At 61.0% G+C, this 14,662-nt stretch overlaps 3 protein-coding genes and 4 non-coding genes across 10 annotated transcripts; 5 read left to right on the top strand and 2 right to left on the bottom strand.

Moving 5' to 3' along the window:
• Positions 1–492: 492 nt before the first annotated feature.
• MED22 (mediator complex subunit 22) lies at positions 493–6,886 on the bottom strand. Of its 2 annotated transcripts, XM_006108809.3 has the most exons (5): positions 6,751–6,886; positions 6,174–6,349; positions 4,298–4,378; positions 3,399–3,607; positions 493–1,137 (listed from the first exon to the last, which is right to left on the bottom strand). In XM_006108809.3, the coding sequence occupies exons 2-5, from the start codon at positions 6,294–6,296 to the stop codon at positions 948–950; spliced, it is 603 nt and encodes a 200-aa protein (XP_006108871.1). In that variant the 5' UTR covers positions 6,297–6,349; positions 6,751–6,886; the 3' UTR covers positions 493–947. The 2 variants fall into 2 exon arrangements, with proteins under 2 accessions (XP_006108871.1, XP_023604969.1); XM_023749201.1 differs by lacking the exon at positions 493–1,137 and having other exon boundaries at positions 1,782–3,607; positions 6,764–6,874.
• Positions 6,887–6,986: 100 nt separating this feature from the next.
• Positions 6,987–10,242, top strand: RPL7A (ribosomal protein L7a). 2 transcript variants are annotated; one of them, XM_006108808.2, is made up of 8 exons: positions 6,987–7,064; positions 7,717–7,837; positions 8,096–8,245; positions 8,745–8,885; positions 9,082–9,161; positions 9,464–9,594; positions 9,921–9,990; positions 10,072–10,242. In XM_006108808.2, exons 1-8 carry the CDS (start codon positions 7,062–7,064, stop codon positions 10,174–10,176), a joined length of 801 nt encoding a protein of 266 aa, XP_006108870.1. In that variant the 5' UTR covers positions 6,987–7,061; the 3' UTR covers positions 10,177–10,242. The 2 variants fall into 2 exon arrangements, with proteins under 2 accessions (XP_006108870.1, XP_014306249.1); XM_014450763.1 differs by having other exon boundaries at positions 9,064–9,161.
• On the top strand, positions 7,494–7,567 carry LOC111824650. The gene has a single exon (XR_002827747.1). It is a non-coding gene; the product is annotated as a small nucleolar RNA SNORD24 (small nucleolar RNA).
• Positions 8,001–8,068, top strand: LOC111824651. The gene has a single exon (XR_002827748.1). It is a non-coding gene; the product is annotated as a small nucleolar RNA SNORD24 (small nucleolar RNA).
• On the top strand, positions 9,322–9,394 carry LOC111824648. Its single transcript, XR_002827745.1, has one exon. It is a non-coding gene; the product is annotated as a small nucleolar RNA SNORD36 (small nucleolar RNA).
• LOC111824649 lies at positions 9,762–9,828 on the top strand. The gene has a single exon (XR_002827746.1). It is a non-coding gene; the product is annotated as a small nucleolar RNA SNORD36 (small nucleolar RNA).
• Positions 10,243–10,456: 214 nt separating the features above from the next.
• On the bottom strand, positions 10,457–14,406 carry LOC102417500 (surfeit locus protein 1). Of its 2 annotated transcripts, XM_014450764.2 has the most exons (7): positions 13,318–14,406; positions 13,157–13,239; positions 12,378–12,569; positions 11,284–11,356; positions 11,020–11,182; positions 10,704–10,785; positions 10,457–10,633 (listed from the first exon to the last, which is right to left on the bottom strand). In XM_014450764.2, the coding sequence occupies exons 2-7, from the start codon at positions 13,183–13,185 to the stop codon at positions 10,564–10,566; spliced, it is 609 nt and encodes a 202-aa protein (XP_014306250.1). In that variant the 5' UTR covers positions 13,186–13,239; positions 13,318–14,406; the 3' UTR covers positions 10,457–10,563. The 2 variants fall into 2 exon arrangements, with proteins under 2 accessions (XP_014306250.1, XP_023604968.1); XM_023749200.1 differs by lacking the exon at positions 13,318–14,406 and having other exon boundaries at positions 12,378–12,592.
• Positions 14,407–14,662: the final 256 nt, after the last annotated feature.

Below are 14,662 nucleotides of genomic sequence, written 5' to 3'. Positions count from 1 at the left end.
AAAATGCTGCGGGAAGAGGTCGCCACCCATCCTGCCAATAGGGGGTCACGCAAAGGGGGAGCAACTCCCCCCCCCCCCCCCCCAGCAGGAGCCAGGGCCAGGGTGCCACCAATCTGCTTGGGCGTGGGGGTCTCTGGGACCTGAGATGGGTCAGCTGTGCCCCACCCCGCCCCCCATAGAGCAGGACGGGTCTCCCTCAGGGAGCTGGGCCTCTGGTTCTATGTGGGTTGAGTACTGATTGCTGCCCTTTGCCTCCGGGCTCCGTGGCCCCATCACCCGCTTCCAAGCCCATGGCCACTCCTCCCTGAAGTGCCGTCACAACAGACTTGGGTGCAGTGAGGACTAGAAGGGACCAGTGTTTCAGTCATTCATTCACATGGAGGATCCGGGTCCCAGGCAGTGCTAGGTGGGGTAAGCAGCCAGGACCTCACGGCCACTGGGAGATGGAGGGGATCCGGGCGGTCAGGTGTGAGCAAGGAAGACCTGACCAAAGCGAAGGGCAGCGCTGTCTTTATTCAACCGGCTCGCACACAAATGAACCACCAGGATGTGCACCGCAGAACCAGGAAGGAGCCCTCAGCAGCTCCTGTGCGAACCACCCCCCCAGCCCCAGCTCTGCAGGGGCCCCTGGGCGAGGCGGCCGGTGGCTGCACAGGGGCCCGGTGTGGACTTGGCCAGGACTGTCCACCCAGCGCCCCTCCCCACATTACACCGCAGGCTCAGGTCCCAGCAGCAGCCCGGGAGGTAGTGAACAGAGGTGCCTGGAGGAAGAGTGGGCCACTCTGGAAATGGGGGGGATCTACTCTCCGTCCACACTCCTGGGGGGCTGTCCCTGGGCCGATGGGGTTCCCAAGGAGACCACAGCCGCTCCCCAGCAGCAGCCAAGGCCAAGCGGGCACCAGATTTTGGTGCTAAGATCCGGGGGCTGGTGGAGAGAGCGGAGAGGCTCAGGCATGCTCCGTGGGGCCAGGCCCGCTAGCGTGGGAGTGGGCAGGGGCGGCGGGCGGCAGGGGGCCAGCACTGGGCTCTGGGGAGGCCTGCAGGGGGGCCGCGAGGCCATCGGCAGCGTCTGTGTCGAGGTCCAGCCTCCAGTACGCTTCGCACAGAGGCAGATCGTTAGCTTCGCGGAGACTGGAGCTTTTCCGCCACCAGAAGCCCAGGGAGACAGGAGCAGGCAGAGGGCAGGGAGGGAGAGCGACACAGGAGCAGAGTTAAGAAAACAGACCGGACCCACACCTGCCTCTCCCCTCTGGGTAGGCGCTCGTTCCAGCAGGCCTGGCTGAGTGGGAGGCCCATGGAGACCCCCTGCGTCAGGGTCCTGCGCATCCCAAAGGGAAAGGGAGGGCTGTCCAGGACCAGCCAGGCAGGTCCCGCCCGCTGATCGAGCAGGTGTCTGCCCCGTCTGAGGGTCACCTGGCTGTCCTGCCCCTGCTGCCACCCCATCCTGCCGGGGCGCGGCAGCCTCACCGGTAGTGGCAGCCAGCATCCAGAGCCCATGGCTCCTGCATTTGGCCAGAATCCTGAGGCAGAGACCCTGTCTTACCTCCGGGCCTGCCCTTGGCTGGGACAGAGCCTGGACGTTGACAGGAAGAGGCCCTGGTGTTCGTCCTGTACCCCACCTCTCCAACACTCTGTGGAGGACCGGGTGGGGTGCAGGGGAAGAGCATGGCTCACGGGGTATGGAGGCTGACGGCCCCTTCGCCGCACCTTCCTGCCCTGCCTGTGGCTGCTCCCTCCCTGTGGCTGCTCCCTCCCTGCCTGTGGCTGCTCCCTCCCTGCCTGTGGCTGCTGCCTCCCTGCCTGTGGCTGCTCCCTCCCTGCCTGTGGCTGCTCCCTCCCTGCCTATGGCTGCTCCCTCCCTGCCTGTGGCTGCTGCCTCGCTCCCACCCTCAGCGCTCAGTCTCAGAAACCATCCTGGTCACAGCAGTGTCCCAAGGACAGCAGAGGGAGAGATAGACAGACAGCAAACCATGAGTGGAAAGCGGCTGAGCAAGCGTGGAGGTGGGCAAGCGGGGCTGCGGAGGGTGGAGGGGGCTGCGCACTGGGGGTTCAGGTGGGGCGCATGCCAGGGGGTAAGCAGGGAGGGTACCAGCCCGCCCCGGGCATCACAGATGAGGGAGGAACTCGGCCTCCCGAGGCCCCAGGGATGCTGGCGGGACCAGCAGGCAGGCCCGGAACCCCTGGGGTGAACCACAGGCTGGCGGGCAGGTGTGGGAAGCCTGGTGCTCAGGCCCTGCCCAGTGACCTGGGGCAGGTCCGCTCCTCTGGGCCCTCACCCTCAAGGGGCAGGGCTGAAGCGCTGCCCTGGAGCTGCTCTGGCCAGAGGCCTGGCCCTTAGGGATGCTGGGTCCGTGAAGGGACTCTGCAAAACCAGTGTGGCTGTGGGCCTTGTCCCAGCGGGATCTGAGCTCCCCCCACGGGGGACCCACTCAGGACTTTCTCTGAAGGCCGGTGTGTTAGGAGGCAACTGCCACAAGTCTGCTGAGCCGATGGGTCTCAGGGACCAGGGGCGGCCCCAGACACTGTGGAAAAGTCTAGAACCACTCCAGCTGGGCAGTGACATAACGTCCCTTCCCTAGAGGCCACGCTGGGCAGGACCACGCGAGTGACACTGAACCCAAGGCAGGGAACCACGCCCCAGACCACAGAGCACGCTGGCTCTGGGCATCCGTGGCCCCTGCCTGGCTCCCACGGGGCAGCAAGGGGCGTATAGAACCTGCCCCGGGGGGACAGCTCTGTCTGCCAGAGCACCAGGGGCCCGGACTCCGTGTCTGCGGGACCGGCTAACGGGCGGAGGAGTAAGGCCCCCCAGCCTCGGTTCCCCCGCAGAAGTTGCACTTGGACTCGGATTTCTCAAAGGCCTCAGGTTTCAGGATTCTCAGTGGCCCCACGAGGGCTGGGTGATGGGTCGCGCCCACCACTGTATCCCTGCGTACAGCCTGGGCCTGGCAGGGAGGGGCTCTGGAGACAAGGCTGAGCCCCCCTCTACTTGGTCCCTTCCTCCTTCCCGGGACCCCTGCACCCGCACCTCCGTGGGCGCCTGGTGATGCCCACACGGAATCGCCTCCGTGGGCAAGCAGTGGCACCTGGGCATAGCCTGGGCGGCCACGAGGAACCAGCCCAGCCTCGGACAGGAAGTAAAGGGAGCAGACAGGTCCAAAGAGAGGCAGCGGCACCCGGGCAGGACCACTGGCTCTGGCCTCCCAAGCCTGAAGTTCTGTGCGTTTCACCCCAGGGCCCGGGGGACGGTGGGAAGCGTCTGTTGGTCGAACGCTCTGACCGGGAGGTGCGCTCTGAAACCGGCCCGGGCTCTGCTGCGGGACCAGCAGGGTTTGGAAAAGCAGGACCTTGGGGGCTGCCGGGGCTGCGGTCCGGTCCGGGTCCAGCCCTATTGGTACCTGGACGAGTAGTACTCCTCCTCCAGCTCGTAGAGGTCGATGGAGACCTCGTCCCGCAGGGCGGTGAGCTTGCGGTCGCACTCCTCCTGCAGCGCCCGGAGCTGCTGGTTGCGCTGGTCGATGGCCTCGTTCACCGACGGGAAGTCGTTCAGGATCAGGAACTGCTTGAGGTCGGACACCAGCTTCATCAGGGACTCACCGGCTCGGACCTGTGGTGACAGCCAGGGCAGGCAGGTGAGGGCGGGACAGCACCGTCTCCCTGGGCGGATGGCGGCAAGCCATGGCCCCAGTTTCCTCATCCGCAAAGCGGGGCCACGGCACTGACCTTCACAGGGTCACTATGAGAGGCGAGAGGACCGGGAGGTAAGCTACGGGAGGACAGGGTCCCCAGCGCCCTCAGCTCCCAGCCCCGACCCCGCGTGGCCCCTGGCTCTGAGCTGGTGGTGTGATCGCCAATCACACAGGCTGTGCAAGCACATGCTGCCTCTCAAAACCCCAGCCTACAGGTGGAACTGCTACCCCTTAGCCGCCTGCCCTGCCCCTCCTCCGGGCAGCTCCCCTGCCAGCTGGGCGATCCTGTGGGAACTTGTCCTGTTTCCATCCGTGGGCACACACCCACGGAAATGATTCACGTGCTTGTTCTGTGACGTCGGAAGGGACCAAACGCAGATCCCGTTTCACTCAGAAACTCGCCTCTGCTCTCGTGACAAATCTCAGGGAACTTTCTCGTCAAAAAGGAAGAGCAGTCCCTTTCCGAGCGCCGCACAGCACGCTGGGACCAGCGAGGCCGGGTCCCTGCCCGCCCCTCCCACGCCGCCACGGACAGCCCTCCTCCCAGGAGACCCCACCGGGACCCCCAGGGCCGGAGCCCGGACCGGGCCTTGCAGCGGGTGACTTACGATGTTGGAGGCTCGCACGTGCATCTCGTAATTGTCCTGCTCGCCTTGGGTGGCCCTGGACACCTGGGTCTCATCCTCAATCTAGGACAGAGAGGGAACCCAGTTAGCCGGCGCCAGCGGCCCACACACTCCGCATCCTGCCCGCCTGCTTTCCACGGCGGCACTGCCACCCAGACCCCGCGACAGTCGGCTTCCCTCTTGTTCCGAGGACGGGCACCTGCGTCTGGATGGGTGGGCGCCCGCGCTGACGCTGCGCCAGGTGCGGGGAGGGCTGGCCAGGCCTCGTGGGGTCTGGGGCTGCAGCCCTGCTCAGTGCGGACAGTGTCGCCAGCTCAGGCGCTCAGTCAACGGAACAGGTCAGTCAAGAGAATGATTTTTTAAAAATACCTTTTTATTGATTTCAGAGAGAGAGGAAGGGAGAGGGAGAGAGAAAAACATCCACCGGTGGCCCCTCACACACATCCTGATGGGGGACCAAACCCCACCACCCGGGCATGCGCCCTGACCACACAGGACGATGCTCCCATGGAGTCACCCTGGCCAGGGCAACAAGGACCTTTAAAAAAAAAAAGTGTGTATATATATATATATATATATATATATATATATATATTTTATTATTTTATTTTATTTTTTTAATATATTTTATTGATTTTTTACAGAGAGGAAGAGAGAGGGATAGAGAGTCAGAAACATCGATGAAAGAGAAACATCGATCAGCTGCCTCCTGCACACTCCCCACTGGGGATGTGCCCGCAACCAAGGTACATGCCCTTGACCGGAATTGAACCCGGGACCCTTCAATCCGCAGGCCGACGCTCTAGCCACTGAGCCAAGCTGGCCAGGGCAACAAGGACCTTTTTAAAGTGACCACTTACTGACCACTTCCTGGGCGCCAGGCACCGTGGTAAGCCCTTGACCATCATCATCTTACAAAATTCTCAGCCCTGGCTGGTCTGGCTCAGTGGATAGAGCATCGGCCCTCCGACCGAAGAGTCCTGGGTTCCATTCCAGTCAATCCGGAGGCAACCAATCAACGTGTCTCTCACATTGATGTTTCTCTCTCTCTCTCCCTTCCACTCTCTCTAAAAACCAATGGGAAAATACCCTCAGGTGAGAAAAAAATAAGTAAAATAAAATAATGTAAATTTGAAAAATTCCTCACAGAAGCCTGGACAGCCTTCCCGAGATTGCAGGTGGGCAAGCCTGAGGCCGGACAGGGCAGGGAGCCTGCCCGCTTGGCCTGCCTTGCTGCCAGTCCAGGGCATTAGCTGCCCCATCCATCCATCCGGACAGGGCTTCCCAGGGGCGTTGCCAGGGTACGGGCTGGCGTCAGGGGTGGGAGCCAAACCTCCTGGGCTCCAACCCTGGCTCTGCTGGTTACGAGCAGAAGGGTCTTGGGCAAGTTTTCCAGCCAATCCAGCTGACTGAGCTGCCGGCTCACCCCCCTCGGGGGCTTCCCCAGCTCCTCTTCCTGACGCCACTCACTCGACATGGCTACCATGTTGGGGTCCCGGCCAGGCCCCGAGGCAACCACTTTACACAGATCAACTAACACATCCAGGGCCCTACGGCTGGGACGCCAAAGCACCGAGAAGCCAAGTCCCTGTCCAAGCCTCCGCTGGGCATGCCGCTGGCGCTGAGCTGGCATTTGAATAGTCCCTACAGCTGCCTCACCGGACTGGTAATTAGCTGGTTTGTCTGCTGACCTGCCTGTCATCGTCCACCCCCTGGTGCCCCCCAAATGTTCTCGGCATGGGGGCAAGAGCCCCTGCAGCTGTACCCCCCATGCCCCCACCCCCCCACCCCTGGCCAGGGTGCTCCGGGACACGCGGGGCCAGAAGAGGGCAGTCCTGGGCTCCCTGTCCCCACTCACCTTGGCGGTCTTGATGATCTCGGTGAAGTTGTCCATCATGGACTTGATGTCGTCCTTGAGCCGCTTGTTGTAGGACTGCAGCAGCGTCTCCTTGCTCTGCGGCAGGGCTCTCTGCTGGGCCATGGCGGGGCCTCCGTCCGTGCGGGCAGCAGAGGCCGCGGGCCACGAGGCAGCACCTGGGGCCCGGAGTCTGATGTAGGCAGAGCCATCCCCAGCCGCCCACCCTCCACGGCCCAGAGAACGTGCAGGTCTCGGGGATTCCCTTCCTGCCAAACCAACTCGTGCACCACTCGCACACCGTGCACTGCGGGTCTCACGCCGCTCCCCGGGCGAGCTCACCCTAGGACCCTTGGCAAGCCCGCAACACCCTGTCCGGTCCAGCCCAGACTCCGAGGCCGGGCCCCCGCAGCGCCGACAGCCTCCCGGCTCCGGGGTCTCGTCAGGACCACCCTCCCTCCCTGCGCCCCAGCGCTCGGCCCGGGGCCTGGCGCACGGCCAAAGGACCCAACTCGCGGTCTCTGCGCCATTCTGGGGCACGGCACACGGCGACCCCGCCGCGCCACACCGATGCCCGCACCTTGTCCGCACACCTTGGGCCCGGCGGACACCTGGCCAGGATGGGCCTGGGGACCAGCAAGCACCCCCAGGAAGTGCCGGCTCCCGGGCGCCGCTCAGCACCCGGAGCGTCCCGCCGCCATCTCCACGCCCCTTCCGCTCGCACAGACCCACCCCCTGCTCTAGGCACCGCCCCCTACCGAAGGGCCCGCGAAAGGAGTGCTGTCGCTTTAAATTCGAAATCCCGCGCAGGCTCCAGTTCTCGCGATATCTGAGGTCGAATACATATTTCCCACAATTCCCTTTCCTTTCTCTCTCCTCCTGTCGCCCAAGATGGTGAGTGTTTCCTTGATACGATATGCCGGCTCCGGGCCTGGCCTCTATCCGCTGCCATCCTCCTCGGGATTCGGCCGTGCGGGGGTCCCTCCACGGCCCGGAGCGAGGACAGCCCCGCGGGGCCTGGTCCAGAGGGCATTGGGCCGGGGTAGACTCCCCGGCGTCCGGGCCGGGGGAGGAGGACCCGGCAAGCGCCGCGCCGCAATGCGGGGCTGCGAGCTGCTGCGACCCGCAGCCCGCCCCGGGGCGGGGCCTTCGGCGTGGGGTTCTGAGTCCGCCCTTGCTGTTTCTGGGGTCGGACTTCTAAGGGACCCCTGTCCCCGCGTTGGGGTGCAGCGCTGTGGACGGGGCCATCCCGGCGGTCCGCGTCCTAAAGCTCCGCCCTCAGCCTTTGGGCAGCGCCGAGCAGCAGCGTGGCCGCCCGGCTCGTGCAGATGATGTGAAGGAATATTTGCTATCTGAGCAATGGTGAGGACGCCCGAACCACCAAGATCGCTGATGCACGAGCCGGGCTCGCTGCCGCGCCGCGTGGGCCTGAGCCTGGGGCCCGGCCCCGCCCCGGGGGGTTCAACGAGCCGAGCCCGGCGCCTCCGGAGGAGCTGGGGGTGGGGTGGGGGGGGAGACGGAGGCTGACGGGGTTTCCTCTGCCCAGCCGAAGGGGAAGAAGGCCAAGGGGAAGAAGGTGGCTCCGGCCCCTGCCGTCGTGAAGAAGCAGGAGGCCAAGAAGGTGGTCAACCCCCTGTTCGAGAAGCGGCCCAAGAACTTTGGCATCGGTGAGTGTGGAGGGGGCGAGGCGGCAGGGCCGCCCCGGAGAGCGGCGTTTGTTGACGGGCCAGGTCCTTACCAACGGGATGGGGATGCCCCGTTTGCCGCTTTGTGGCTATAAACTGGGCCCCGGTCCTAAGCTGCCCCCTTGGGGGGGCGGCGACGGCCGCGTGCAGATGATGTGAGGACGTTTGCTCTGCGAGACGTGATGACGCTGAACCACCAAGATCGCTGATGCACCTGCCCCCGCGGCCTTTCCCTCGCAGGACAGGACATCCAGCCCAAAAGGGACCTCACCCGCTTTGTCAAGTGGCCCCGCTACATCCGGCTGCAGCGGCAAAGGGCTATTCTCTACAAGCGGCTGAAAGTGCCGCCCGCCATCAACCAGTTCACCCAGGCCCTGGACCGCCAGACAGGTAGGTGCTGTGGCTCGAAGCCAGCGCTGGGAGGGATTCGGGGTTCCCCGTTTAGTTTCCAGACCCTGAAGGTGGCATAACTGAGGCTTCTTGAAGTGCAACTCACACCTAACGCTTCTTAACTCGAAGTGAGAAAGATTAGCACTTAGCCTAGAGCAACGGTTCTCAACCTGTGGGTTGCAACCCCTTTGGGGGTCAAACGACCCTTTCACAGGGGTCGCCTAAGACCATCGGAAAACACGTATGTAATTACATATTGTTTTTGTGATTAATCACTGTGCTTTAATTACGTTCAGTTTGTAACAATGAAAATACATCCTGCATATCAGATATTTACATGACGATTCATCACAGTAGCAAAATTACAGTTATGAAGTAGCAACGAGAATAATTTTATGGTTGGGGGTCACCACAACATGAGGAGCTGTATTGAAGGGTCGCGGCGTTAGGAAGGTTGAGAACCGCTGGTCTGGAGCCTAAGCTGGTGGTTTCTCCCCAGCCACTCAGCTGCTGAAGCTGGCCCACAAGTACAGGCCCGAGACCAAGCAAGAGAAGAAGCAGAGGTTGCTGGCTCGGGCTGAGAAAAAAGCTGCCGGCAAAGGGGATGTTCCCACCAAGAGGCCTCCTGTCCTCCGAGCAGGTGAGTGGGTTTCTCCTTAAAGGGGGGATGGGGCGGGGCAGGCTGTCAGTAGTTAGGCGTGGGCTTCTCCATCTGCAATCGCTGAAGAGTACATCGAGCCTCTTCACCCCGAGGCATAGCTGGGCCCTGGATGTAGAGCTGCTTTCGTGAACAGCACCCATGCACCCCACTCATGCAGACTGGCTGTGTGTTCTAGGGGTGAACACGGTCACCACCCTGGTGGAGAACAAGAAGGCCCAGCTGGTGGTGATAGCGCACGACGTGGACCCCATCGAGGTACGTGGGCCTCGTGTGAGCGCTGGCTGCTGAACTGAGACTGGGTCTTTATGTCGGTACCTACAGATAAAGCTTAATTCTGAGTCTGACACATTAAGTGGGCTGACAGCTTTTCATTTGAGGACAGTACTGATGAGGGATCCAGCTTATCTTGTGGCTCTTGCAATGATGTGAATTTCTTACTGAATTAATCCTTGAAGTGCAAATACATGAGCTTTTTAACCCTGAGCAATTGCTGCCCAGCTAACTTTTAAATCATCGCTTCTGGTCAGACTACACTCTGAGCTAACGCTGTCTTCCAGCTGGTGGTCTTCCTGCCCGCCCTGTGCCGGAAGATGGGGGTCCCCTACTGCATCATCAAGGGGAAGGCCAGGCTGGGGCGCCTCGTCCACAGGAAGACCTGCACCACTGTCGCCTTCACACAGGTTAACTCGTAAGTATGCAGCTTGGTCCTGAACCCCAAGTGTGCACAGGGGACAGCCTGCTCCCACCCTCCACTCTGCCCCCCCCCCCCCCCCAGTTCACTTCATCTCTTTGGATTTTATCTTAAAAGAGCAAATGTTCTAGCTTAAAGGAATAAATATACATTTATCTGAACCTTTGCCGATGATGGTGACGAATTTCTTCACCTGAATAAACCATGTGGTCATGTTGTGTCTGAGGCAAAAGGCTTGTTGTGTCTGGAGCCAACAAGGCCCCATTTCCGCTCTCTGGAAGGGCAAAGGGCCCGTAGTCTGACCCACATCCCCGCCTCCTTAGGGAAGACAAGGGAGCTCTGGCGAAGCTGGTGGAGGCCATCCGGACCAACTACAACGACAGATACGACGAGGTAAGAAGCGCATTTTGTACAGCACGGTCTCGGTGAGTCAGGCCTCAGCCAGAGGACTGACTTCTGCTCTTGTCCTTGCAGATCCGCCGCCACTGGGGAGGCAACGTCCTGGGTCCAAAGTCGGTGGCTCGCATTGCCAAGCTGGAGAAGGCCAAGGCGAAGGAGCTGGCCACTAAGCTGGGCTAAGTGTGCACTGTTGCGTTTTCTGTACATAAAAGTAATAAAAATTCTCCTCGACCAGCGTCTTGGTCACTTGGGGTTGAAGGTGATTTATTGCCGGCAAGAAGTCTGGGGTGGTAGCAAGTCCATTTTCAGACCAGGGGCCTTGAATTACCTACTGTGCAAGTTGCTTTGTGTGTGGGTCCATTCAGAAAAAGCTGTCTGAACCTGCTGCTTGGCCGTAGTGTACTCGAACACTGAACTGAGCCAAGCCTGGGTTTTCTGATCGACCAGGTAACTAGATCACTCAGGTAGCGGCGATTTATTTATACCAATAGCACATGGCCCAGTTAAACCCAATCTGTTGGAATATTTATTCAGTGACTCCCAGCACAGGCTACATCAGTCATCTAGTCACGTGCCAGGAATCCGCCGTAGGAACTTCTTAACCCACAGATACAACGTGGCCGCACAGAGTCCATACCTGGGTTGTAAGAAAGTGTCAGTGAACAGTTGTGAAGGGGAGGGGCCAGAGCGCAGAGGTGGGGACTCACCAGGTGATGATGTACTGCATGTGCTCGTTCCTCAGGGTCACTCTGGTCTGCCCGCCAATGGGTCCTCCAGGGACTGTGCTCTCTGTAGAGACACTGAGTGTTGGCGCTGGTCTCCCTCCAGCCACTTGGCCAGCTGCTTCCTTGGGGCCTTGCTAACCATCTCTCTCCCAGAGCCTTTGAACTTGGCCAGTTTCAAGTCACCTCAACAGGACCTTCGGCCTGTACCTGGTGTACAGCCGCCCCTCTCCCCCCAGCACACTAGAGCGCAAACAACAGGAACTGACTACCGCTTCTTGGCCGGGCGGTCACCACGTACTGAAGTCCGCATCGATGAAGATGGGCTCTGTGCCTGTGAGCGTGGCCATGGCCTCCAGGTCCCGGTAGTACCAGTGGTTCCTTTCTGGGTTGTTCCCTGGGACAAAAGGTTTCCTGGTCTCTGTCAGCCTTACCATCCCAACCAGGTCCACTTCTCCCTCAACCTAAAAAACAGAGAGGGTGTCCCTCAGGGCACATCAGAGAAGGGCTCCCAGAGCCCTGCTCACCTGGGGGAACAGGTGTCTCCCGCCCCCCCGCCCCTTACCTGGCCTTTCTTCCTAGTGTCAGGATTCAGTTTCTTCCTGGGGACAAACCCTCTGTTCACCAGGATGCTCATCCTAGATGGGGAAAGCGCGCGGTTTCAGGCGGGAAAGGGTTTGGAGAGATGATCGCTGTTGGCTCCTGCGCGTTCAGGAACTGGCACTGCCAGGGCGGGTCTAAAGCAGGACAGTGGAGACAGGCTGTGTGCCCCTGGGGAGGTCTTCCTGTGCCCGTGTCCTGACTGGTAAGAGCCACCAACCCCTGGAAGGGGAGCCAGGGTTGTCCCTCACCCCGCCCCCCGCCATCTTTCTTGTGCCACACCTGCAACATGCAACCAGTGATGCCCACCAGGGCCTGGGTTCAGGCTCCCTCCCCTCTGAAGGACTGGGTGCAGCAGCCTGTGCCAGCCTCCAATCTCCCCTTCTAACCAGGGGAGGCTAGCGGGGCAGCTGCTAGAGACCAATGGGCCCATCCCTGACCTAACCAGGAGGCTGTGGTGACGGCCCCCAGGGTTCCATTTGTCCGTTGACACTGGGGAGGCTGCTCTATTGCACTGCCCCTTCTGCGCTGTTTCCTCCCTTCACTCCAAGTCCCGCCCAAACAGTACCTTGGGACACCTTCCCTGAGCCGGCTCCCTCCAGAGTTCCCGTCACTATCCCTTCATGCTGCGCCATCATTTAATGAAGTGGCCACTGGACAGACAGTTCTCGCTTCCCTTTCAGAGCGGACAGGAGTTGTGCAGTGATAAGCTAAATCAGGGGTCCTCAAACTTTTTAAACGGGGCCAGTTCACTGTCCCTCAGACCGTTGGAGGGCCGGACTATAGTTTAAAAAAAACTATGAACAAATTCCTATGCACACTGCACATATCTTATTTTGAAGTAAAAAAACAAAACGGGAACAAATACAATATTTGTATTTGCATGTGGCCCGCGGGCCGTAGTTTGAGGACCCCTGAGCTCAATGAATCAGCTTCATGTCCAGGCTACAAATTCAAACTCTTGATGGAATCAAACCTATTCCCCAGGGTTGGGGGTTGAGAAGGGAAGATGAAGAGCTGCCCTGTCCACATCTGCCAGGCTCCCTGCGTGTCACTCACCCCAGGTCGGTGCAGTGGAAAGGGGTGATGACATGGGCACCGCTCTGGGCCGAGGAGGAGAGCCGGCCCGCCTCCCGGGCCTCCCGCGCCGGGTCCACCATGGTCCGGGGCATCATGTACAGCTCCTTGGAGTGGTCAAAGTGCCCCCTGACCTTCACCGGCCTGTACTCCAGGTTTCTCAGCTCCATGGGGCTGCACGGGAGGGGCAAGTGCAGCTGAAGCCAAACAGTTTGGGAGGAAGAGAAACCCTCAGGGCTGCAAACTACAAAGCCCACCGCAGCCCGAGGTGACGGGGTGATGAGTGGGACGGCTGGGTGATGGGAGTGCCCGCTACAGGGAAGCTGACCCCCTCGGGTGTCGAGTGGGAACGGCTCTGCTGTCCCACAGTCCACGTTTTCATGAGAAGCCAGAGGGGGACTCCTCATAGACTTGATCAGTGTGGCTAAAACCCCCTGCGAGCACCGGTTTGCGCCCCTAAATGGAGGCTTTGTTGAATAGAGCCGTTCCTCTAGGGCAGTAGCATCATTTGGGGCACTTTCAAAATACCAGGAAGACGTGACAATGCCTGCTCTCGCCCTCCAGCTAAGCGTTACTGCTTTAGGGGGCCATGAGCACAGGTTTTTCTATAATTCAGGCAGCTTCCCAAGGGCGACCACCAGGCAAGAAGCCCAGCAGGACCACCCATCCCAAGGGCGCCCATCTGAGGGCCAGGACCCCAAGCAGAAGCTGCTCCACTGCTGAGCAGTGCGAGGAGCCCCAGGCTGCAGCCCCGCACTCACTCTGCGGGCAGAGGGACAGGCTCAGCCATAATTCTAGACTCCAGCTCCGAGATCAGCTTCAGCTTCCACTTGCGACGCTGGACCTACGGAAACAGCATAAGCCCAAGCAGACGGCAGCGGGCCAAGGGCTCGGAGCCACAAGAGCTAGAGGCCAGTCCTACCTGCCACGTCCCCAGGCCAAAGGCAGTCACCGGAATGAGAAGCAGGAACCACTGGAGAAAGGAGTCGTCCTCTGCTTTTGTGGCAGGCGCTTCTGCTGCGGAGCTGCCGCACCTGCTGGGCCTCCAGGCCAGACCTAAGGAGTTTCACACTGGCCTGGGGTCGCAAGCCCCGGAGGAGCACATGGGGGTACAGGTGGGGGTACAGGGGGGACGGGCCCACAACCTGCAGCCAGGAGCCAGCGCAGCACCTGCGTCCAGCCCAGCTCCCAGCCCAGGGCCCTGCACGTGGCACCCAGTGGATGTGTACTGACTGAACCAGACCCAGGGCTCAGTCGTGGCTCTGCCACCCACCATGACCCGGGTAATTCGTGGCACCACCTCACGCCTCTCCCGTGGGAGGACGCTGTGATGTATATGCCACTGTGGTCTGGAGACAGAAATGTGACAGACTCGGGACAGTGCTTTACAGAGCTCTCCTAACTGCTTTGCCTTTTTTTTATTTTTCCAGTTGAAAAACAAAATTTATTTACAAGGTTAAAGAGGTAGAAGTGAGCCAGCTGGGTTGCCTAGGCTCAGGCGTGCTCCCAGGAGGGAGAGATTAAAAAAAAAATTACTTGCTGATTTAAGGGAGTAAGAGGGAGAACCATCAATCCGTTGTTTCACTTATGCACGCATTCGCTGGCTGACTTCTGTATGTACCGACCAGGGATCGAACCCTCAGTCTTGGCGTATCCAGAGGATGCCCTAACCGCCCGAGCTGCGCGCAGGGCCAGCTCTGCGTTCTCATTGCTCATAAATGCAGAGACGGAACAATATACACAGAAGGTGCATTTAAGCTCTCAGAGGGGCCTCTGGGGGGTAGAAAGGCGGGCCTGGGCGGGAGCGTGGGAAGCACCCTCCTGGGTGCACAGCCCTGCGCGCGCGGTCACCCCGCCTGCCGTCCAGGGGCAGCACGCAGACTGCTGAGCAGACGAGCTGCCCTTCAGGGTCCCAGACACCTGGTTGCAGACTCGGGCTGGACTTCCCTCCTGAGGCCGAGACGCGGTTAGTTGACGTCTCCGGCCGCGCGTGTAACACGGCCGCCCCGCACGCAGCCAGGGAGGCTCCGGCAGGAGGCACGGAGTCTGACACAGGCGATCGGAGCTCATCTCCGCGCCCCCAGAGCCCCGCCCCGAGCAGCGCGGGGGGCGCTTCCCAGGGCGCACCTGGGCGAGTCCTCACCTGCGCGCGAGGAGACCTCGGGGACGCTCCTCCAGACTGCGAGGGCCGGGGCCTGCGGAGACGCGAGAGGCTGGCTGAGCTCACCGGCCCGGGGCGCCCCCCCACGCCTCCCCGGCCGCCCGCC

The sequence above is a fragment of the Myotis lucifugus genome, unplaced genomic scaffold (assembly GCF_000147115.1).
Source record: "Myotis lucifugus unplaced genomic scaffold, Myoluc2.0 scaffold_3634, whole genome shotgun sequence".
Lineage (NCBI taxonomy): Eukaryota > Metazoa > Chordata > Mammalia > Chiroptera > Vespertilionidae > Myotis > Myotis lucifugus.
The sequence above is the reverse complement of the archived record's forward strand: the minus strand, read 5'-3'. Positions and strand labels throughout refer to the sequence as shown.

Excerpts from the sequence above, each read along its gene's own strand:
- MED22 (XM_006108809.3), bottom strand. The coding sequence starts at position 6,296 with ATGGCCCAGCAGAGAGCCCTGCCGCAGAGCAAGGAGACGCTGCTGCAG. Across the intron at positions 4,379-6,173 it reads AGATCATCAAGACCGCCAAG|ATTGAGGATGAGACCCAGGT; the intron begins GTGAGTGGGGAC and ends TCTCTGTCCTAG. Across the intron at positions 3,608-4,297 it reads ACGTGCGAGCCTCCAACATC|GTCCGAGCCGGTGAGTCCCT; the intron begins GTAAGTCACCCG and ends CTGTCACCACAG.
- RPL7A (XM_014450763.1), top strand. Across the intron at positions 7,838-8,095 it reads GCCCAAGAACTTTGGCATCG|GACAGGACATCCAGCCCAAA; the intron begins GTGAGTGTGGAG and ends TTTCCCTCGCAG. Across the intron at positions 9,991-10,071 it reads ACAACGACAGATACGACGAG|ATCCGCCGCCACTGGGGAGG; the intron begins GTAAGAAGCGCA and ends TTGTCCTTGCAG.
- LOC102417500 (XM_014450764.2), bottom strand. The coding sequence starts at position 13,185 with ATGGCTGAGCCTGTCCCTCTGCCCGCAGA. Across the intron at positions 12,570-13,156 it reads CCTGTCCCTCTGCCCGCAGA|CCCCATGGAGCTGAGAAACC; the intron begins GTGAGTGCGGGG and ends CCTCCCGTGCAG. Across the intron at positions 11,183-11,283 it reads ACACTAGGAAGAAAGGCCAG|GTTGAGGGAGAAGTGGACCT; the intron begins GTAAGGGGCGGG and ends TCTGTTTTTTAG.